This window comes from Podarcis muralis, chromosome 1, assembly GCF_964188315.1.
Source record: "Podarcis muralis chromosome 1, rPodMur119.hap1.1, whole genome shotgun sequence".
In the NCBI taxonomy this organism is placed as follows: Eukaryota; Metazoa; Chordata; class Lepidosauria; order Squamata; family Lacertidae; genus Podarcis; species Podarcis muralis.
The window spans coordinates 124,657,838-124,682,856 of record NC_135655.1 but is presented as its reverse complement, the minus strand read 5'-3'; the positions used below and the strand labels follow the sequence as shown (position 1 = coordinate 124,682,856).

General features: G+C 40.5%; 1 protein-coding gene and 1 long non-coding RNA gene across 5 annotated transcripts in view; both read right to left on the bottom strand.

Annotated features, from left to right (window-relative positions):
• The window catches only part of SATB2 (SATB homeobox 2), a 134,880-nt gene that overhangs the window by 67,085 nt on the left and 42,776 nt on the right, over positions 1–25,019 (bottom strand). For all 4 annotated transcript variants that reach the window (XM_077917774.1, XM_077917778.1, XM_028751604.2 and 1 more), the window contains exons 4-5: positions 5,579–5,705; positions 4,764–4,887 (exon numbers count right to left, since the gene is read on the bottom strand). In XM_077917774.1, coding sequence (XP_077773900.1) covers positions 4,764–4,887; positions 5,579–5,705 — 251 coding nt within the window. The remainder of the gene's footprint in view (positions 1–4,763; positions 4,888–5,578; positions 5,706–25,019) is intronic.
• On the bottom strand, positions 16,718–18,083 carry LOC144328362 (uncharacterized). The gene is made up of 2 exons (XR_013393547.1): positions 17,108–18,083; positions 16,718–17,075 (listed from the first exon to the last, which is right to left on the bottom strand). It is a non-coding gene; the product is annotated as an uncharacterized LOC144328362 (long non-coding RNA).

Sequence of the window (25,019 nt, the reverse complement as noted above, 5' to 3'; positions counted from 1 at the left end):
CCCCAGGGAGGATGTTCCAGTAAAATATCCAGTTTGAAATTTTCAGACTAGCCACAACAGCACCCTCAGGAAGTTTTTGGCCTCTCAGAGAGTGTCGTATGTGAGCAGATGTTAATTCACTACTTTAAATGTCGCAGTTATCTCTGAAATTTTTGATTCAGCTCAGCTGCAAACACTTTCCCCTGCTTACCCTCTAATCTTCATAAAGGCATCTTTAGCACTGCCACCACCAACTCCACCTCCCAGGCAGCACTTCCACAGCCACAGAACAGGGACCAGCCCTGCTCATCTCTTCTCCAGCTCTTAAAATGAAACCATTCTTAGCATGGGCATCTTCCCAACATTCAGACAACATTGTTAGTCATAGGCACACCCTTTGGTTTCCCTAGCAGGTCATCTAGTGTAACGCACACCCAAAGGGAGGTGGTGCTTCTGTGTATGGGAGTGGGAGTGAGGAACAAAAAAGGCATATACAATGAATGACGAGGGGAAGTAGTCTTATGCCTGCTGTCCTTACAATCAATGTGCTGTGCATAGGTTTCCGCAAGGAAGGCAAGGATTAGGACAGCAGGTATAATCCCCCCCCCCCCGATAATCGTTCTGTATGGTTGGAAAACCAAGGAAAAGAGGCTCTAGAGAAAACTTTTAACTTTTTTATGAAAAACATAGTTTTTATTAAGTTAAATATTCTGCACAACAGGCCAGCACAATGATTGCCCTGACTAAGGGAAATACAGGCCACCAGCTACATATGGCAGCCCACCAGGAACATGATAAACCTGTTTTTGCACTTGCTGTGACTACAAACCTCAGGATGGAGATGGGGTAATCTAAGGCCACACCTGTGCTATACATTTAAAGCAGCATCTTAGCTTCCCCCAGAGACTGCTGCAAAGTGTAGCTTGTAAGGGTGCTGAGAGTTTTAGGAAACCCCTATTCACCTCAGAGAGCTACACTTCCCAGAGTTCCCTGGCCAGAGGGTTAAACCACTCTAGTCCCATTTCAGGAGAGAATCTTTGTATCATTTATATATACTTAGCAGAGCTGAAATTAAATAGCTGTAACTTGTTTCCAACAGTATTTAGAGGGCAATAGTTATTGTTATTATTTACAGAGAAGCCTTGATAAGCTTCTAGGACAAGTAATAAGGAGAGCCAACGTGTGCAGTTGCTGCGATAGCAGAACTTGAAAAACATGCACACAAAAGCACAATATATCAAGACTAGTGAATTTAGCTTGATATTTTAAAAGAAATAAGATTAGACAAGGGAGAAGAGATGCCACTCAGTGGCCTGTTTTACCACAAAGCCATGTATGTAGATACAAAGCTGGAGACAGGTTCAAGCTTCTTCTATTAGAGGATTTTGGGAGAACTCTACACTGGAACTGAAATGCCAGAGAAGTAGCAGGTCTAAGCTCAGGAGTTCAGATAGTAACTTGTGGATACTGTGGTTCAGTTGAGCTGATCACATATGAACTAGGTGAAGCCTGTAGCTACACTGACAAATCACAATTCTCCATTAAGTGAAAACTCAGGGAACTGTGATTTGTTTCAACCAGTTAGTTAAAAGACGTCGTGTCATACTGTGGTCTGACATTGTAATGAGTTACCTTTAGCTAAAGAAAACCATGCTTCTACAAGTTATGAATGTAACATAAAACTGTAGCTTGTTCTAAAGTGAAAGCAGAAGCTTTATCCCCCATCCTCTCACACATAACGTAGAGATAAGTAGGACTGGCAAAACTCACTGTGGCTTTTTCACAGTCATTCTAAATCATGGTTATATCATCTGAATCAAGGCTGTGGATGTTTTATCCCCCTCACAAAGTGGAATATCTTTGTTTTGAAAAATGATTTCTCTGAGTGATGAAAGTTGGGGCTCTGCCATTATCATCTAATAAATGTTCACACCTGAAGGAAGAGTTAGAAAAAGAACACCCTACTCCCTTTAGGCATGCTACTTTGGTGCTATTAAAATGAAAATTGGAGGGAGAAAAATGATGTCTCATCTCAATAATTGCTTTGTTTCACATTATCTTGTGGTAAGGCTTGCCCTAGGTTCCAGAGATCACAGATATGGCATCTGACTATTAATTAACTGAATCAGTTTTTATCAGTAAGCTGCTTCAAAGCTCTTAGCCAGTCCCACGCATTACATAATTTCCAAGCCACTACCTACTATAATAGTGGTAAATTTGTAATATATAGCCTGATCTTAGTGTCAACAAGACATGAAGCTGACTTTGTATACATATCTACATATATATGATTTTATCATGCAAATGCACATGTGGGTGGTGGCAGCTGAATGTTTTCCATCCCCACTTCCTTCTGGTCAATCACCATAGGCATCACAATCTCGCACATTTACCAGGATGGGCAAAATATGAGTTTGGCTGATGAACCATAAGAAATTAAGGCACACACCCCTATTGCTGTTAAAACTATATCTACTGTACATACACACCTTCCCCTTTATACATGAACAAGGCAGTCATTGGAGCTAAAAATCAGCCATTACATCTAGCTGAATCCTCAGCCAGAGTTCCTTAGAACAAAAGGTGCAAGCTTTATTTATTTTTTAATTGTTTAAAATGTAGTTAGGTATTTATACCCTGCTCTTCAAAAGAATTAACTCTTTGGAGGAAAGCAAACCACGTGAACAAGTTTGAAGTAATTTACACAGTTTTTAGTAAGCAGGACATGGCTGGATAATACAATTCCATCCTTGGTTAAGGTGATTTCCTGTGGTTCTATTAACAGCCTAATATTAAGAGCAACCAAGCTACAGATACAAAATACATCTAATGGAGAGGGTTTCTTAAAAACGCAAATCAAGAGTTCACATTTTTTTCCTTTAATGGTAATCTGAATCTCCATCTGAACTGGAAGTAAAGCTCATGCACTAGAACAAGAGATAGAAAACTGTCACCAGTGGGAAAGGGACTCCCTGTGCTGCCTCCTTTCACTTCTCTACAGAGGAATACTTGATGCATTGTGAGCACATTAATAAACAGCAGCATTTACTCTGCAGTTTCACTCCTAGGAGACAGCTCTGTAATTTGCTGCTGTCAATAATATATTAATCACAAGGGGGTTGTAATGACATTTCACATTTGGCACAATATTTTCTTAAAACTGATTTGGGAGAAGGGATTGTGTTAGAGGCAGAGGCAGATGATGGCAACAGACAGCTTATCTAAAACATCCCAATTTTTGCACTACATGAGTCACAACAAAGAAGTGGGAAGGGGAAACTAACATTGTAAAACAAGAAGAGTGCCTTCATCAGTGCCATTGTTACATATATTAATCCTTCACAGTGTATGCTTAGTTCCACAGGATGGGACAGGGCCAATCTACACTGATTTACTTGTTTACTCTGTTTTGTGCTGAACTGACTGATACAATATGCAGCTGATCTACCATGTCTGTGGAGAAAACATCTGGGAACTGTGTTTCATTCTGCATTGTTAAAGAATTCAGATTCAACAGTGAACAAAAAGGTGGTGCTCATAAACACAACACTGAATTCCACTTCAGAGGCTAAGTGGATCGTGTCATACCTTGTATCATGACTCAGGGCTCTGACCCTTAATCCTCATGGATACTGAGGACATGTTGGACCAGGAAGTAATTTGTCCTCAGAACCAGCCTTTGACATCTCCACCTGATATAGGGTTACAACATTAGAGGACCCTATGATACCAGTGCCTTTCTAAGGCTGCCACAATGCTATCTTCAGAATGCAGGGACTCCAGGTTGGAGATCATAGTAGAAACATGACCTCCTCTATGCCACAGAGCCCACCATTTCTAAAATAGACTAGATCTGCTTATCAGGAGTGGAGCTTAGCTGCTCAGTGGAACCATGGTTCCACTGAGGTTCAGTCGGAGTTTGCTATACACAGAAGCCACATTCAACCCTGCTTTGTCTAACTTCCAGCCTGGGCTCTACTCAGTTATCTAGTGTGCTACCCACCTTGCTTGTATGCCTTGCGAACTTTGACCTTCGGATTTGCCTGTTAGCTTTTGCTTGACCCAACTTTGTTTCCAAGATCTGAAATTAGTCCTAGTAGGACAAGGCAAATGAGCTGGGGAAGCCAATCTGGTGCTCCTTCCAGTGCATTTGTACCCTACTGACTTTCCTTTTCCCTCCCCCTTTGGTTAGCCGCAAAATCACAAAAGCTTCTATTTTACTAATCCTGTCCACAACTATTGGCACATATACATTGTTTACAATGCAAACTGGAATGTTTTTAATCTTGGTGAATCAGTGCATGGTGTATGAGTGACAATATATTCGTGATTTGATTTTAATTTATAAACACTGACAATGCTAACTTACACCTTTTATTTGTGTTTTTTAATGTTTAGAGGAAATACCCCCCTGTTTGAAATTTTATATCCTATATCTTCAATCATAATGTCGATACCAAAGATAGCTAGGCACATGCTGGCTGCATGGGATGAGGTTAAGAACACAACAAGCAGGAAGAAAGGTTAAAGGCAAAAAAGGCAACACATGCTTCAAATCCAAACATGGGATGGAGTCCAAATAACAGTGATGAGAGCAATTATCTTCCGGCTTATACTCTTTTCACTCTACCACCACACCTGCCTATGGTCCTGTCCTTACAATCCCTGCAACTTTTTTTTAGGATGCAATATCCCCCCCCCCCCGAAATGTATCTGTGTGTGTTGTGATACAAATTTAGGATTTCATAAAGATGAGTACCTCTGCCACTGATAGAAGCACTGACCTGAGAGAGAGGGCATTCTTTGGCTAACGTGCTCTGATTCATCTCTTTGAGCAACTCCTTTAAGGCATTGCGGACTGTGGCATGGTTCCACTGCTCTGCTGGCAAGTCTTCCAACTTTGAACAACTGTGAAAACAGAGAACAGAAGACTAAAACAGATGGAAAACATCACCTGCAAGGATCACTGCTCTTTACATGCAAGAGCTATAAAGCTCTGTGACGCAAGACACAAGTTAGAATCCCATGCTTGTGTCTTTCAGGTTTTTAATGTGAGCATTCCCTCCCATGGTGTAGCTATTTCCTCCAGCTACATTCTGAACCGAATAGGATTGAGCAAAGATAACTGAATGCAGGACTGTAGCCTGAACCTGGAACAATTACTTATCACATGCCCTACCTCTGATTGAAATTAGCTCTCTGCCATTGTGCTTTCAGCAAAAGTCAACATGACTCAAGTCTTACAGTCCAAATTCTAGCTCTGAATTTCTGAATGAGTCTAAGAAACATAAAAAAGGATTTATTTGACTGATATAATGTGCTACGTATTTGATCAGGCCTGGAGGAACTACTAAACTGGGAACTGCTTAGAGGAAAAGCTCTTTAAATGATTGACTGAGCCTGTCTGTACTCCAATATCATATCAAAACAGTTAGAATATTGGCCAGGAAGAGCTGCCAGGTGAAGCACTCTTCCTGCATTTTGCTTTGCATTTCAACAAAAGCCCAGAAATTAATAAAGACAGGATGTGCTAATCTCAGTAGTAATGCTGTGATCGGCGGAGCAGCTCAGAGGAGGGCAGATGCTCAGAAATACCCACCTTTGTAATTGAATTTTCAATGTCACAACATGATAGACATCTTGTAACATATCAGCAACTGTAGCATCAGGTGTATCTGTTACATAACTGAGCGGAAGAGGATTCCACTTCCCGAGTTTGATTATACCTGAAATGAAAGAATGGAACACACAAATGAATGTATATTTGCAGTTTACCAAGTCATCCAATTATTTGTTCAGGGAGTTGAGGCTTACTACTATATTGGGCTAGTTTGTATATAATGCTAACTATGCATGAGCTAGAACAAGCCAGAGTGAAGCCCTGGGCTCGTGCACCAGCTTCCCTCTCTCGTGCCTGGTCAGGAGAAATTTAGTTAGTTAGTTAGACAGATAGATCGTTAATCTGTATACCGCTCTTCATGTGTAGATCCATAGATCCTTGCAATGTTCACTTCCATTTTCAAAGTATCCTGGCCTGTCATTACAAACAAACCAAAGATTAAAGTTTCAAACAAAATCTGGCTAGTTAAACAAGCAAATTTCAAAAGCCATTGTTTGTAGATGGCTTGTTTAGAAACTGGCCAAAGTTTATGTTAAACCACAGTCTCTAGTTCGTATGTGTCAGGGGCTCAGGAGCAGAGACACAGGGGAGAGAGGGGATGGAGAGCGAAGGGGAAGAATCTGAGGGCAGCATAGGGGAGTATGAAAGCGGCCCGAGAGATTCCATGAGTCTCTCCAGCGAATCAGAAGATTCCCAGAGGGGGGCGCCGATGGCCAGGGCAAGGGGGGTCCCAGGGGGGACACACCAGAAGCAAGGGGCCAGCGGGGACTCCTAAAGCAGCAGCGGGAGAGCAGGACCAGCTCCTCCACCAGAGCGTAGTGAGGGGGAAGAGTCACATGTATCAGGGCCAGCTTCTCCTCCAGGAGGGAGAGAGGATGAGTTAGAGGTGGCCACGCCTCCATCGCAGAGTGAGGGAACGGAGGGAGAGTCAGGTGCAGCTAGCCTCCCCGAAGGGGGAAGCAGTGACAGGAGCAGTGTAACGGTCAGGAGGAAGGTGGCCGGCTGGGCGCGCGCGCCAAGTTCGAATGTACAGGCGCGCGGCACAGCAGGAAACCAGGATGGGGAACCAGGTCCTAAAGCCCGCCGGAGGGAGGGGGAGGACTCAGGAGACTCAGCGTCAGAAGAGTCTAGGAGAGGCGAGACCCCAGCGGACAGGCGGGCCCAGAGGAGAAGAGAGCAGAGGAAGAGGTGGAGCAAGGCTAGAGTCTTAAACTGGTGTCTGGGGGGAGGAGACTCAGACGGAGCTTCGGCGGTCTAGAGTTTGAGACGTAGAGCTGCGCGCCGCGGCTGTGAAAAAGAAACTGAGCTTCAATAAAGACTGTTTTATATAACAACGAACTGGCGTTGGTCCTTTGTGAGCTGGGACCTAGGGCAGCTCTGACAGTATGCAATGCTAAGTCAGGATACTTCGAAACTGAAAGTAAATGCTGCAGACATCTTTCTTCCCCAGCCACGTGGGACAAAGAGGGAAGGGAAAATACATGAGCCCAAGATTTTGATTACGCTAGTTCTAGCTCATACACATAACAGTGTGTTATCTGTGAGCCTGTCCATAGAAGTTTCCTTCTTCCAATTAGTTACAGACCTTACCCCACACATCTCGCTTACCCACTTAGGTCTGGAGAGTCTAACGTGTCTAAAGTGATATCCTGATTTTTCCTCTTCAAGAAATCGGGATATCACTTTAGACATGTTAGACTCTCTAGACTTAAGTGGGTAAAAGAAAAAAAGAAAAATGTGTGTATAACAATGCCATCAGAAACAGCCACAAACTCGAGTACTGGTCCCTGCTGCTCCTGTACCAATTCTGCTTCATGCCACTGTTAATCAGAGACAGACCAGTGCAAGCAGGGAGCAGTAGCCCGCCTTAGTCAACTCAATAGCAGTCAATCTGCCTCACAACCAGGAAAAAACTGAAAGCATCCCAGTTGTGATGGCCAGCACTAAGATTCTGGGGAGAGATCAGTAAAATGTTAATAGTTCAGGAATGTTTTTACTCGCTCCTGTATAAAACTGGAACAAAAGGTTGCTAATTATGACATTTCAGAAACAACAAAATTAAGAAGAACAAAACTGGGATATAGTTCAGCACATTCCATTGACATAGAAGGCTAAATTAACAGGCACCTCATAACAAAATGCTTTGGAATAAACTCCTTGGTATTTGAGGGTCAAAACTCTCCTGGAAGGACTGCTAAGGAGAAGAAAAACAAGTATCTCTTGCTTGACATAAAGTGTTTAAAACAGGCATAAAGAGAACAAAACATTAAAATCATGCCACTGTTCCAGTACTAAGGTTTCACAATCTGGTGCTGAATATGCTATGGTATAAATAGTGCCTAGACTCTGATCCTGCACAATAACACACAAAACTCATTCACAATACCGTATGTCTTCTGAGCTGGCTCTTTATACCATATTCCATTTGCCAACATAAAGCCTGCTTTTCTTAAAGGGCATCATTTCCTAGCACAGAACTTATTCACATACAGGTGAAAGAATCCTCAAACTGGCTTTTAGCTTCTCTTCCTACCCACCACCCAAAAAACAGCCAGCACAGTGCCACTTGCAAATGCTCCAAAATGACCTACTTTGAGGACCAAAAAATAGTGATACAAGAGCCCTTTCTACTTATATGAAACACTTGGCACTGCGAACCCTCCAGTGTTTTCATACCCAATTTTCCCAAAGACATTGTTTACACTATGAGACTGAGGAAGATCTGCCAAGTAAATCAGAAAGCCATCTCGGTGAGTGTGACATGTGGTCTGCTCTGTACATGTTAAAGGTCTGGACTACAGACAACTATAGCATTTTCATAACTCAACATGACTATGGAAGAAAGGCCTCTGTATCTTGTTAGGGCAGTAAGAAATACAGAAAACACAACTGTAATAATGTAATATGTGTATATGCTTCATTTATGACTGCTAAGGGTGTATACTACTACTACTATTATTATTATCATCATTCATTTCATTTCTATACTGCTTTAAATTTTTAAGAAAAACATCTCAACGTGGTTCACAACCTACACTGAAACATCAAATAAAACAACCCAGAATAAAACATTACTGAAGAAAGTAAAATACGAAGTGTATGTTCAAAGCAACATAATTAGCAGGGAGCTAAACTATTATCTTAAAGATTTGAAAATAAAGCATAACTAAAGAGGTCAGCTACGGAGTGCACATTTAGTGCAGCAAAGTTAACAAAAAAAAAACATCTTAAAGATTTCAAAAGAAAACATTACTAAAGAAAGTCAAATATAAAATGCACATTTAAAATAGCATAATTAGCAAAAGAATAAAATATTATCCTAAGCATAGATTACAGAGTACTTTCTTATTCTAGTAGGTAATAATCAAGCAAGATGAATATATTTTAATAAAGATGAATGTTGGGGGGGGGGGGGGAAATGAACCTGACCAAAGATCAAGAAATTATGGTATTGTCTGCCACCTATCTAATGATCCCTTAGCAACACACTTAGATATCTGAAGGGAATATTACCTAGTAAAGATCTTTTAAAGATGTAGCCACCCTCAACTGGTGCATGGCCAACAAGAATATGAAGCATAGTAGATGAAGGGCCCTGCGTAAGGAGCAGAGAAGAGAGGATCTCCAGAATGGGATGCTGGGGGAAGAGGGGGAAGCTCCCAGGCAAGAGCTGGGAGGGTTCACTCTTCTGTGTGTGGGATAAGCGTTAAGATATAATTGTGATAGAGGACCTTGTATTTATTTTATTTTATTACTTCTTTTTATTTTCTTCTTTTTTTCTTATTCTTGCTTCTTATTTATTTTCTCCAGATTAGTTTGTCTTTTATTGTATTTTATTTTGAAAACTTCTCATGAAAAATTATTTTTAAAAAAGAATATGGGACATAGCCTATACAAACAAATTAATAAATAGGATAAGACAAGTGTATAGATAAATTGAAGGTTTCAATTTCTTATTGGAATTATAAAGCTTAGCTTGAAATAAATCCATATACTTTACTGGGTAAAATATAGGTTTGAGCTTGACTTTTAACAGGACAGAAGAAACAATAACATCTTCTGTAATAAAAGCGTGCACTACATTTAAAATGAGATAGAACCAAGGGAGTGACATATCTATGCACTTGTTACATTATAAATATCAACTAATTGACTTCCTAATTATTCGAGCTATTTTACTTTTTATGTTTGCTAGTTTGCTAGAGTAAGCAACACAATCTTTTAAAAAGTTCTACAAAGAATCATAAAACTGTGTAGTGCTGGAAGACACCTGACTTCCTATATTTAAAATACATAGTGTAGTATTATTATTATTATTATTATTATTATTATTATTATTATTATTATTATTATTATTAATGTGGATAATAATATGTAGAGCCTCTGTGGTTATATGACTCAATAGGCTTTTCTCGTAAGTCAATAAAAGGAATTTCTGTGGCAATATTATCCATAAAGTTTAAAGCAACAACACTGGGGGGGGGGGGACGGACAAGCAGTGAAAGTTTCAGAACTAAGAGCTGTTTCATGAAATTAGCACAAAAGCAATGCAGAAGACATAATGCTAGTTTCTGTTGCTACCAGTGCTTTTCCTCTTCTGCCTTACAAATGAAGAAGAAATTGTATTGGCTAACAGTACAGAAACACAGGTGTTACCATAACGCTCAGTGCTTTTTGCGCATTAACACCTGCTTCAAGTCCTCTCTCTTTGTTACAGTACTGAAAATGCATACTGTTCCTTCAGCCAGTGCTATGTGATTAGTGATTAGCTCGCTGGTTTTCAGTTCTGGTTTACAGGCTTTACTTGCATATCTTTTAAAGTATCTGACAGACCTTTCAAGGGCTCACAAGAAGAGCGAGAAAAAATATGAGGGTTAGGAATGTTTCCCCCCCACCCTATAACCTTTTCAGGCACACAAAAAAACCTTGCTTTTGAAATGAAAGAGGCAGTCATCAACAGGAGGCATCACCTGCTCAAGTCAGAAAAGGACTTGCTAGTCTTCTTTCCTAGAAGTGATGCTTCTAAAACCAATCATCATAGGTTTCCTGTATCATGGGGCAATAGTTTACTTGGCCCTGGAAGGCTAAGGAAAGTACAAATCCATGCTCTCTGGCAGACGATCGCATGTCTTCAGTCTAAGACTTTATCTTAGCAGAAGAATATACAAGTGATATTTTAGGGTATCTTGCCATTTCAAATTTGAAAGATAAGCAGATTGTATCCTGCTGTTGTACAGGTTTAGGCTAGTCTTCTCTGTTTTAAACTTTTGCTTAAGTCATAGTAGTACACTTCATTTTAAGTGTTCCCATTGATTATGTTGTTGTGTTTCCCTTGCAAAAGTAACATACCTGTGAAAGTTCTTAAGATTAATATTAAATTCTCTTTGGGGAACTAACTTTTGAATGTGTTTGCTGTAAAATGGAATTCATAAATAAATAAATAACATAAATGTGGTTCAGTAAGTGCAGCATTCAATTACATGGCTCTAGATATGCTATAAAAGAAGATTATGCTTTCTGTAATAACCTGAACACCCCAAAAGGTGTTGTTGCTTCTATAAATAATGTACAAAGGATACTCTGTAGTTGATTTCCTTTGTAAGGTTTTATTTTGACATCTTTTAAGATATCCTGCCAACCTAGCAGTTCGAAAGCATGTCAAAGTGCAAGTAGATAAATAGGTACCACTCCGGCGGGAAGGTAAACGGCGTTTCCGTGCACTGCTCTGGTTCGCCAGAAGCGGCTTTGTCACGCTGGCCACATGACCCAGAAGCTGTACACCGGCTCCCTCGGCCAATAAAGCGAGATGAGCGCTGCAACCCCAGAGTCGGCCACGACTGGACCTAATGGTCAGGGGCCCCTTTACCTTTTAAGATAATACTCCTATGCCAGCTTCTCCTGAGCATGCGAGAGGAAGCCAATCCATGCTGAGCTCCGTGTTCGGCCTTCTCCCAATGATGCAACGTCACATGCCAGGGCCCCCCAATCTTAGGTGCAAGATGGCACCTCTGATTCTAAAAGAATCACATGTCAACATAACCAGCAGCCACTACATGGCAATACTACACCAAATGGTACAAAAACTAACTAATGTTCATTATATCAGTTAAAGCGCTCACAGTTCTAGCAGGTTGATTACATACTATAAAATGCATAGCAAATAATAAATCTATACTGCCTGGCTCAGGTGTTGCCGATCAGGAAAGCAAGGGTTAGTATCAACTCCCTTCACCTACACTCATGAACTGCCACAAAGGTTCTTGCTGCACTTAAAGTGCCATTAGTTCTCAGCGAGGCACCCGATACAGTTTAGCACTTGTGTAGCAACTGAATGAACGCTACAAAGCATCTGCACTTGTATAATTCTGCATATGGCACTGTCTGCATGATAAGCAGGGCCAGCTCAATATATTTTGCTGCCTGAGGCAAAGGACAAGATGTCAGCCTCCCCCAGCATGTACAGAAGCCAATTTCACTGGTAGTTGAATCTTATTGCAATACTGGTGAAAGTAGGGCAGTATCTTCTACTGTACTGTACTTTAGGGCAGCAGGCTACCATAGGAGGTACCAGGCAGGCTACATGGCACTCATCGCTCTGTCCCCTCTCTGCACCTCAGCATCTGCCACCAGAGGCAGCTGCCTCACTCTGCCTTATCATAGGGCCGGCCCTGATGATAAGGTAAGAATAGATGGCAAGGTTTTACTTCAATACTGCTTTGCTGTTCCAAACTGCTTTGGAACAGAGGATCTCGAAACACTTTACCAACATTAATTAATTAAACCTCATAATATCTCTCCAAGGAAAGCATTATGCTCACCAGCGCATTGATTTATGATTATGTTTATTGTGTGCTGCAAATTACTATGTTAATGTCAATACAAAAGGAGCCATCCCCACCCCACATTCACCACATAAGCCTCAGGTCTACTGTAATAAATAGTTCAGTGGACAAACAGGAATAAACAATGTGATAACAGTGACATATGCACCTACAAATCACCTGGAAAACCACACATAGTGAATTACACTTTAACCAATGTGCTTGACTCGGAGGCTTCAATTTATGAACAGAACAGAAGGGTGACCTTCAGTTGCAGGATAAGTATTTAGCATTCATTTCCTGGATACTTTTAGCTTTGCTGGACTGGGAACTTCGGTTCTCTTCCAATCACTAAATCGCTGTTCTAAAGTATACACTTATATATATAGGCTCAATGTTATTGAGTAGAACTTAAATTCTAAGAATTAAAAACATGTCATTCTCCACTAGAACCATCAGTTTTATTATGAATCAATAGGCCTAAACTAGGCCCTTCACTTGGTTAAGCATCCCAAACTTAACATTTGTTTTTTGTCTTCTAGAAGAATTCTATCGGAGTTCATTTCTGATCCAAATTTCAATAAAAGATAGAATTGCTGCCAAATTGGCTAAAGATTGCTTGTGACAACATGTGTCGGCATGATAAGTTATCATGTTATAAACTTCAGAAGAGATTTAAATACAAACAATAAGGAAAGGGCTTGCCATATTGCTCAAACAGGTCAGTGCTACTACAAAATAGTTTCCTTCTCTGTATTTTCTCTTTTATTAATGGATCACAACTTAAATAATGACACACATAGATACAGGCCAGCAGGCAGCTCATGTGCTAAAGGGGCGTATTACAGACACATTTGCGCGTCATAATCAAAGCAGCAAATTTTAAGATGATGTTTATCATGATTGTAATAGCGCAGAGGGCTGTGTGCATGCATAGGCATGTGATTCTCTTTTGACACCTCCTCCCTTCCTATTGTAAACAGTGAGACTTGAGCAGAACCAAAGCCTTCTTCTCCTAGACAACTTTGTCAGTCCATGCAAGAGAGGTCCTGTTGTAAGTTCTGAGTTATAGTCCGATTGTGGTCTCATTGACTTTCCACTTCAAATAAATCTCCTAATATAGCTGTTACCCCTAGGTACCAAGAAGAAAGCTACAGAAAAATTGGCTTAGCTATGCAGGCTGCAACATCTCCATGTCATTAACAGAGTGAACTATTCCCACAATCCCACACAAATTGACCCATGAGCTGAATGAACAGCCCGCCGAGAAACCCAACACAGTTCTGCTGTGGTAAAACTAGTTCTGAAGCAGTAAGAAAGCTGAGTTCTGGTTTGCATGTGGTTCCCACATAGCTCTATTTCCTTTATTTAAAGAAAATGCTCATTTGACAGTAACACAAAGCTGAAGAGAACAGAGTAGCCTGCTCATGTTAATATTCTGTGAACATATATAACACCTAGGACCACAGATCATACAGAAGGTCTTGCACTCAATTCTTGTAATCTCCACATAGGAATGGGAATGTGAAGTGCTTAACATTGCTGCTTTTATCTGATATATGACTTAGGTTGCAATCAAATATGCATTTAGCTAATAGTAAACTCAATGGTGCTTACTCCTGAGTAGGCATGTATATAAGATTGCATTATTTTCCTCCATCCCCTTCAACCAATGTATAATAATATATACTATCAGTCTCAGTTCAGTGCCGTGTAACTTTATATAGAAGTTTTGCGTTTTGTTGCATGAAGATTAGTCTCATGTAATAGATGCCGCTTCACATTTGGGAAATATTATGACAGAGCCCTAACTCAGAGATTATATTAAATTAATCTAATCTAAGTAACTAGACTGAATTAATAAAAACTCTATGAAGAGAACACAATTAGTCCAAGAATTAAATAAAACTTTCTGAAGCTGATTATTTTAGGAGCAGTTATTTAATTTCAAAGGTTTTTTCCCAAAGAACAGACAGAATATTGGCCCAGATATAGAGGCAACACAATTGATATTTCAGACTCTATTTTGAGACTTGGGTTACATGGAACAATCTCACCACTTTTAAAAGAATCACACAGGTTTCCCATGCATTTCTGGGCACAATTCAAAATGTTGGTATTTGGCTATAAAGCTGTACACAGTTTGAAACCAGGACACCTCAAGGATCCCCTTTTCCAATATGACCCCACCCATTATGCAAGGCACCACTACCTGTGGGGAGGTTAGCCAGGCAATGACAGTAAAGCAAGCCTTCTCCATAGTGGCACCCCATCTTTGGAAGTCTCCATATTGTTCTATACACCCATTTCCTACTCCTGAGTTCATGCAAATATAAATTATATTATTCAACCTGGTTTTGAAAATTTGTAATGCATCTTTCTTTTATTAGTTGCCATTTTAGAATCTGAGGTTTAGCCGATTGATTTTATCTCTTTTAAATTGTATGCTCCAAGTTTAAATGCCTTGTTGCACTTTTTAATGCCTTCCTGGTGTTTTGTTTTGCTGTAGTTTATTGGATGCTTTCGGCTGAAATCCTAATCCGCTAATATTGATGCTAGAGAAGAAGAAGAAGAGTTTGGATTTGATATCCCGCTTTATCACTACCCGAAGGAGTCTCAAAGCAGCTAACATTCTCCTTTCCCTTCCTCTCCCACAACAAACACTCTATGGAGGTGAGTGGGGCTGAGAGACTTCAAAGAAGTGCGACTAGCCCAAGGTCACCCAGCAGCTGCATGTGGAGGAATGGAGACACGAACCTGGTTCCCCAGATTATGAGTCTACCGCTCCTAACCACTACACCACACTGGCTCTCAGAGACAGTGGAGGAAGGGTAGAAAGCTACACAGTTGCCTCCTTACCAGCCTCCACTGGTGGGGGGGGGGGTGCAGTCCACTGAGGTGAAAGTCTAACCTCTACACAAGTGGGCGGCAAGCTACTGTTGGTAGTCCTCCCACCAACAATAACCTACACAAAGCCCCATAATCGGTTATTTGGGGACAGGGTGCCAGAGGCTTTGGATCTGTCGGCTCTGAAGACTTGTGGATCCCCACAAGGGCTTCAGCTGTGCCCATCCTGGAGCTGGCACCACAAAAATTGGCATAAAACCATCCCCTCTAAGTTCTGCTCTACTGGCAGGAGGAGGACAGGGATTTGGATGCAGTGATGACTCCCCTGCTATGATTGTCACTGGCCCCAGTTAGGATTACTCTGTTACTATTTACTTTTACTATTTTTAAGCCACCTCAAAAACATTCTTTTTTTCAAAATGGCAGGGTAAAATATATATATTTAATTAATGAATGAAACAAAAACTATTGTTAAAATGTTACAGATAGGTAGCCGTGTTGGTCTGCCATAGTCAAAACAAAAAAAATTCCTTCCAGTAGCACCTTAAAGACCAACTAAGTTAGTTCTTGGTATGAGCTTTCGTGTGCATGCATGGAAATATAATAATAATAATAATAATAATAATAATAATAATAATTGGTATCTGAAGAAGTGTGCATGCACACGAAAGCTCATACCAAGAACTAACTTAGTTGGTCTTTAAGGTGCTACTGGAAGGAATTTTTTTTGTTTTGACTATTGTTAAAATGTGCATTTAATTTTAAACTAAAAACATTTTAATGGTTCCATGTAGCAATTGATATGCACTTTTGGTCAGGACCTATGTAAGAACATAAGAAGGGGCCTGCTAGATCAAGTCAATGACCCACCTACTGAAGCATCCAGTTCTCACAATAGTCCACCAGATGCCTGTGGGAAGCGCGCAAGCATTTGAAGTACAAGTGGTAAATTTCATTAAAATGTATCATTGAAATCAATCTTTTTTTCTAAATAATGGTTGAAAATTGCTCGTAAAGTAAGAGATGGATATGGATGCCCCTGGGGGGTGGACCGTGGAAAGGAAAATGTTAAGCTCTGGTATAAAGAGGGAGATCTTTGCTCTAACTCACATATGGATCTGGTCTGCATCTAGCTCAAACAGAGAACACCAAAATTCCAACTCTGGGAGGGGCAAGATTCAGTGACAGAAACAAGCAGAATCTGTCTGGTTAATTGTAATAAGCAATATTCCAAATTGAATTGGCTGCCGTTCAAAAAAAGTACTTCTTTAAAATGCATTTCTCCTCTGCAAACTACAACTTCATGACATATAAATTAAGCATACATACACACACCGACCGTACCCTCCAAGGAGCCAAGGTAATCACTTCTAACAGTAAGGCATATGTTGAAGAAAAATACTAAAGGAGGAGACTTCATTGCTCCAAAATCCCGAAGGACTTTTCCCCCCCCTTTTGCTCGTATGCATCTGAACTCAGATGTTAATACAATCAATTCAAGGCATTTTATTTGAAATCATGACCATTTAGTTGATGAGAAATGTCCCCATGCAATGGAGAATGGATGAGATGGGCAATGCATCCATCAACAACATACAGTGGTACCTCAGGTTAAGTACTTAATTCGTTCCAGAGGTCCGTACTTAACCTGAAACTGTTCTTAACCTGAAGCACCACTTTAGCTAATGGGTCCTCCTGCTGCTGCTGCGCTGCCGGAGCCTGATTTCTGTTCTCATCCTGAAGCAAAGTTCTTAACCTGAAGCACTATTTCTGGGTTAGCGGAGTATGTAACCTGAAGCGTATGTAACCTGAAGCGTAAGTAACCTGAAGCGTATGTAACCTGAAGCGTATGTAACCTGAGGTACCACTGTACTTGGAGTGATAACAAAAGGGGGAGAAAGAAGAATTCTGGAGATATGAATGAGCAGCCATTCTATCTGGCTATAACAGACGGAGAGATGGGACTGCAGAGCCTCTCCATCAGCTGTGCTGAGAGACCAGGACCTTTTTGCTCCTCTTCTCCTTGAACTCTTTTCATTCCAGCTGGTCCTTAAAAGACCTACATTTAAGAACTAGTGTCTCAGTTTGCTTTATCCTCCTCCCTCCCATCATTCAAATAGCCCAGTATTGACGAAGTCAACTATTTGAGCTTTATAAACAAAGCACTGTTTGGCTTCTCTTCAGTCATTCACAAAAATCCTGCAAACCCAATTGCGAAGCTACTCCTTATCTACAATGGAGTTTCAGGGTGAAAGAAGTTACATATTGCTTTTGTTGTTGCAACAAGTTATTCACACTTACCTTCAGTCACTCCCTACAGAAAGAATTAGCAAAAAACAACAAAAAGACCACCCTAAAACTTGTATCCTAAAAATGTATCATAAGCAAAATAAATGTGATTCTATAAACCACTATACCTGCCTTGGTGGTGCTGTGCACTGCTTATCCAGAAGCAATCATGTGGTCCCATTTTAAGGTTTGTGGAATATTTTATGCTGTTGTTTAGAATGCATGAATAAATACTCCATTCTTCATATGAGAGTTACAGAGGTGGTCTCCCTCAAATTTTAGAAAGCCAGGCATTGCAGTGTACTGACATCATATGGCATCACAAAGTCACATGACTTTTAAAGTGCATAGTGACTTTTCCTTCTATAATCATCTTGTTAAGAAATTAAACAAAGTGAATCAAGCTGCCTATTTACGAACCATTTGAAAGTCTTCTGCTAAATACTTGCATTTTTTAAACGTCCGAGATACTACTCTACTTGTTTTGCTGAACATGGGCCTTTAGACCCACACAATGATTCAGTTTTCTGGGGTGGAGAGTCTGCACAAAAGGACAATCACAAGTCTACTTTACACACCACACTTATAAGTGTACACCTAAAGAATACAGCTCGGTCCCAGCGCCTGCCAACCTAGCAGTTCGAAAGCACCTCCGGGTGCAAGTAGATAAATAGGGACCGCTTACTGGCGGGAAGGTAAACGGCGTTTCCGTGTGCTGCGCTGGCTCACCAGATGCGGCTTTGTCACGCTGGCCACGTGACCCGGAAGTGTCTCCGGACAGCGCTGGCCCCTGGCCTCTTAAGTGAGATGGGCGCACAACCCTAGAGTCTGTCAAGACTGGCCCGTACGGGCAGGGGTACCTTTACCTTAAAGAATACAAAGCTGAAAACAGAAAGCATGTTTTAATAAGCTGTGTTCTATAGATACATGTCAATAAATCAGGAGCCAAATAATCACATTTGTAGCCCCATCAACCAAACCACCACATCCATAGTCCCATCACTAATACAGAACAGGGCAAAAGGCATGGGTGGAGCATGCTCCTATTTCAAGCCTAGTGCTATCTTGTGATGGCAGTGGGGCCTGCTGAGCATCCAGTGGACCCTGGACTGGCTCAGACTCTCCCCCAGAACACATGTAGGGGTTTTCCACAGGCTAATTGCCACCCAATCCAACACACACCCATCCCGGAGTAAAGGGGTTTGGATTGCAGGGTTGGGGCTCACCCACACTTCTACTTATCCCATGCCTAGAAAGTGCTGGTCTGAGTGGTTTTCCACTTGACCCGTGATTTCTAGGGATGGTCCAGGTGGTTTTCCCCTGCTCCACTCCATTCCCAGGGAAAACTTGCTCTTTAGCTCTAAATTAGAACAAATTTTATTATGGCATAAACTTTTGTGGACTAGAATATGTGTATGTGTATGGTTTTTTTTAAAACCAGAATCTCAAAATGCTTCACAAATAATGTTTTTCAATGCCACTCTTATTGTAACAACATTACAGGTTACTGCCAAATTACCTATTTATTTATAAGGATGAAACACTAAATGCATGTGACTTGCATGCGGGGGGGGGGGGGGATTGAATTGCAACTGCTTGCTAAAACGATTTTACTTTCAACTAAACAGTGTATAGTTTAATAATTTATTTCAAGCCTTAAAAAAATTAAGTAATAGTAAAATTTTAAGATTGTCTCTATTACTCAGTTTGTGACTTGGCAAGCCCTCTTTGCCCAGAAGTTGATCTCTGCCAGATAATGTTAAAAATAAACATTTTCCCTCACCATTTCTCTCGCAAGTATTTCACACAATTCACACAGGGTGCTGAAAAGCTACAGACTTGGAAAAACAACACACTGTTAATGGTTGTTGGGATGAACAACATATTTAGCATGGGTTTCCATTGGGAAGTAGGAAGTATCTACTACTTAGTTTTGGCAGGGGGTTGGACTCGATGGCCCTTGTGGTCTCTTCCAACTCTATGATTCTATGATTCTAGTCCACTAATGAATTTTGTCTGGAGCTGAAGGAGAACTCCGCCAACCATGCTTATGCAATAAATATATTATGATTTTTATTTTAAAAAAATTGGATTTGAAATCCCGCCTTTCACTCCCTTTAAGGAGTCTCAAAGCGGCCAACATTCTCCTTTCCCTTCCTCCCCCACAACAAACACTCTGTGAGGTGAGTGGGGCTGAGAGACTTCAAAGAAGTGTGACTGGCCCAAGGTCACCCAGCAGCTGCATGTGGAGGAGCAGAGACTTGAACCCGGTTCCCCAGATTATGAAACTACCGCTCTTAACCACTACACCACACTGGCTCTCAAATATATAAATATATTTATATATTACGAAAACAAAATATGCAAAGGGAGGGGAGGAGACAAAGTTAAGAGTCATGAATGGCACACACATTTCAACCTCATGCGTACAAAAAAAAACAAACAACTGACCAAAAGTATTGTGATAGAGTGAATAGTAGTTGTCGTTAGCCCTTGTGCACTGCTTTCTATGACTGTGTGCAGGAGTAATGCTTTGGAAAACAGATATGCCCAGATACCAGAATTAACACACACTATCACTTAAAATTATAGCACACATACAAAACTTCAGAGCTTAAAATTATATAGCAACATGCTGGCCCTGGCCAAACTACTATGTTAAAACTTCTCTGAACTCATTTGAGTAAGAATAATGTACAATTAACATGAAAATATAATGAGCAGAAAATATGGTAGCTGAACAGTATTAAGACATTATTTTCCCCAGTGCGAGACCAACCTTTTCCCATACTATCAAGTGTACAAAGATATTTAAAGTAGTAAGTTTATCTTAAAATTCTAAGCCATCCAACTATTTTTAAGCAATCTGTCAGGGAAATGTGTTTTAAATATGCATGTATTTAATATACTAATCTGGTGTTCAGCACAAGATCAGCATGAGAAATCTCTCAATTTCAAAAAAAACCCCAAAAAATGTAGTACCTATTGTTAAGATCAAATACACAAGGTTAATTTCGTGGATTATATCAGAAATTTATTAGTATTAGTATTGTAATTTTAAATGGATTACCCACTTGACACCTTCCATCCAGGGTGCATTATTACAAACGTCAATTAATGCATCAGTTTGCAGGGGTAGTGGGTAGTGGTCAGTGTTTTTTTAAGCATGCTTGTCAATAAATTTCATAGAAGTCAGTTGGGCAGACTTCGCAAAAATTGTGTTTAAGTTTATAGTAAGAACCTACCCAACATACAGATGAGTATATGTTATAAATATATAGTGAGTGAACTATATACTGTTTTGCTACAGCAGAGAAGCCAAGTGGAAAAGAAAAGCATAGGTTAAATGCCTGTCAGTTGCTCGGCTTTAAGCTGCTCAAACACAAATACAGGAGGCCCGCAAGCTACACAGGGGTTATATTTGGGGGGGGGGGGTCATGTGCAAAGGCAAAATTGGAGTCAGAAGGACCCCTGGAACCACCCCCCACATGACTATCCCTTGTTTGCTGAGCTCTGGGAAGGTTGCAGAAGGCCTCTGGAAGGCTCACAGGAGCATCCGACAGCCTTCAAGAAGCTTATGCGAACTTCCCAGCGCCCAGTAAGCAAGGTGGAGGAGAGTTTTAAAACTCTGCAGTAGGGAAACACAGTGCATAAAGAGCTTTTTAAGCCCTCCACCTTCCTTACCGAACTCTGGGAAGGTCACACAAGATTTTTGACAGCCCCCTCCAACTGTTTCCCTCAGCTCTCCATTTATTTATTTACCGTATTTTTCCGTGTATGTTTATTTCCTAAAAAAAATGTCTAGAATTTGGGGGCATCTTATACATGGGGGCTTATCTCCCCTTATTTTCTTAAATCGGAGCCTCCAAAAATAGGAGGCATCTTATACACGGGGGGCGTCTTATAGACAGAAAAATACGGTATGTATTTTTCCACCACCCGTACAAAGCTACAATCATGTAAGTCAATCACACATAAATTGCCGGTTTATTGTGAGTCTCTAATCCTATACACACTTATCTGGCTGGGATCAAGTCCCACTGAAGTCAATGCAGCTGACTTCTAAATAGGATTGCAGTGTGAATTACTTATACTACTCAGGTGTATGCAGGATAGGAAAAAATATTTTTTCTTAGTTGAGAAAACTTTATAATTATTAAATAATAAATTCAACTTAAATATTGTCTTTTACTAAATTTATAAAAAAGGCCCAAAATTGTCTAAGCAGTGTACATATATTAGAAAATAAGATAGTTCCTACCAGCAGGGTCACAGTCTAATAAACAGAAAATCCAAAAGGAAAAGGGAATGGGGAAGGAAGAGGGACACAAGCACTGAAGCAGCTGCTCCTTTGCTGGCCAATGGTTGGGGCTATAACAAAGATCTTGTAAACAGCACATGAATAATCAAAGATACTTCAACAAGAATTTATTTTAACATTATAAACTGATTTTATGATAAAGAAAAAGTCACAACTTAAAATTTTCTCTTCTGCACCAACAAATACATAGATGTCAAGTATAATCTTGCAGTAAAATAGATACAAGGACACCTGCAACATTCAATGAGGCTGAATGGGAACTTATGAGATTGTTTGTAAATGGCTCTATGATTTTTCCTGAAATGATTTTCTATCTTTGTTTGACCATCAACAACTCTGGTTGTGCTGGAAAACAGAAGTGGGTGTATGTGCTACTGAAGAGTGACTGAGTGTTTTTAAACCATTACTTGACTAGACAGGATGTTAATAAAGGTGACTCTTCAATCAGTGTTCATTTGATACTAAAATGAAAACAGTGTAAACAAAAATAAAGGGATTTAACAACAGTACCCTTGTTGATCTGGGGGGGAGGGATCCCTGCTCTATCAACTGCTTGCATTACATGGTTAACACTTGAGATATAATTTCCAGAGAGCAAAGTTTATTATGGCAAGAGCTTTCATAGACTAGACTTCATTTGCATCTGATGAAGTGAATTCTAACAAAGTTATAATGTCATAGGCTTTCATGGATTAGTCTTTCAGATGCCACTTGAGATACAATTTCTTTATCCAGGCTCCGGTCGTAGTGTTATTGTGTAAATAAAAATGACTGCAGTATGCTGAAGCACTCACACATTTTCCCCCAGACTCATTCTCCATCTCTCAGATTCTTTTTCCTGTACATGAACAATTATCCAAAGACATTGAGCTCTTTGCTATTGCAAAATCAGGGCAGGGTGGGGTAGCTGTGGCTCTCCAGCTGTTGTCGAACTCCAACGGCCCCAGACAGCATGGTCAATTATCAGGTACTGTATATAGAAGCTGTAGTCCAAGAACATCTGGAGGGACACAGGCTCCCCATTCCTGGACTAGATTGGAAGAAACTCTGGTTCCAATGCCAGTTCAGGGCATTTTTTCTAAGCAGCTATAACAGGATGAAAAGGAAAATGGTGTGAAGTTTAACCCTTTACCCTAACACTGGGAGGAAGGAGAATATAACATAAAGACATACAAAATAATCTAAGAAATAAAATATACAAATGTAGCCCCATGAAAACATTTCATGGTTTATTTTGCTCCTTTCTTCTTATATTATTCCATTACAGCCTATCTCTCTTCTCCCTCCCTATTAAAATGGGGCAAACGAATGAAAAATCTGGTATATCAAAATACAATGCTGCCTTCTGTTTCTTAATTTTAATTTTAAAATATTGCCTTTCTATTTATAAATGTGAACTCATTAAAAACCCCACACAGTCAGGGGAAAGTGAGCCAGGGCATAAAGAAGATGCATTAATCCCCTTTCAGCTTCCTTCTTTACCCCACACCTCACTCCAGTCCAACGAAGGAGATCTGCATTGGAAATGGACATCCAAGTGCTGATCTCTTTACCTGGATCAGGAACGGGCTAAAACGGGATGCATATCTAAATATGCATCCTTGCAGAGATGTTTATCCATTGAAAATACTGTAATGTGGTTAGAGAGCATCTGCACTCAAATGCACATTGGAGTGTGTATCCAGTTTATGCCCTCTCACTTCTGATCCACCCATGTCCTTGAAAGCCTGATTCTACATGCATGGACCAGCTTCATGGACCAGAGTACACAGCTCCATGGACAACCACTGCGGCCCCTCTTCTCAGGGGAGAAGCAGGGGGTTTATTATGTATTCAGTGTGTAGCCTGCAAGACGTTCTCAACAGCTGTATGTACTACTTGCATATACAGGGTGAGTCTTTTAAAAGAGGCCCTGTGGAACATGTGTATTCTGTATCCACGGGGCCTCTTTTAAAGGACTCACCCTGTATAACCTTTGTATGTGACAGCCTGCATCAAAGTAGATAATGATAATTCCTATTCAGATGTGTCTTCCATCCAGGAATTTCATAATATGTGAAGCAGACTTTCCTACAGAGATAAGCACAATTGCTTGGGATAGCAAAAACTCTTCACTGAGTCACTTAAATCCACATTTAATTTCTGCCTAGATAGAAACATCAGACACCTGACCTTAAACATTCCCATTAGTACTGTCTGAATAGCTATATTATCCTTTACCTGCAGGCAAGTAGAACAAAAATCAGGACACCCCTCCAAGAGGTGAAGGTGCCAGTCTCACTCACACTGCCAAGTCCACCACAACTTCCCACCTAATTATTGGATCCTCTCCCCTGCACCATTCAAATTCTGTCTATTGAGACATCTAAACTGTCAATGGAGACATTTCCTGTCAGTGCTGATAGCTCAGAGGCAATGTAGGAATATAGGGAAAGCCTTATACTGCGTCATACCATTGGTCCATCTCATTCAGTACTGTCTATCTTGACTGGCAGGGGCTCTCCAGAATTTCAGACTAAAGTCTTGCCCACCCCCATCTAGAGACGCCAAGGACGGACACAAACATGAACTCAGTTATTGAGAACCTTTCCCCAATACACTCATAAATACCAGATATTGGTGAAAATCAACATGGGAATATTGTTGACCTCATCTTCTGCTTGTAAACTTCCCAGAGAGATGTTTGGCACCAGCCTACCAGAAACTGCCTTCTGGGAAAGACTGAGACAAGCAGTTTGCCTATGACCACAAACCAAGTATCAAAACTGAAATATCTTCCCTTCTTAACCCAGCAGCTCAGTCATATCACCTGAGTTTCTATTCTCTCAACTCCACACCTCATTCAAAAAAAGGTACTGAAATTTTGAAAGGCATTTGTCCATGGAAAAAATAGCATACAGTCCATTTACAGATAGATGGTGAGTTGGAAAGTCAGCTTATATGGTAAGCAAATTCTGCAGAAACTCACAGCAGGTGACTGCACAGATGCTTCACAGAGGATGGCTAGAAGTAAAATGTTTTTAAAAGTGTGATGTGGTGGCAATACTAACATTAGGCCCCAGAATAAAATGCAGCACTTAGCCTTACCTCCAAGTATTTTTTCTAAGTCACTCCAATGTGCGTAGAAGCATCTGGATTAACA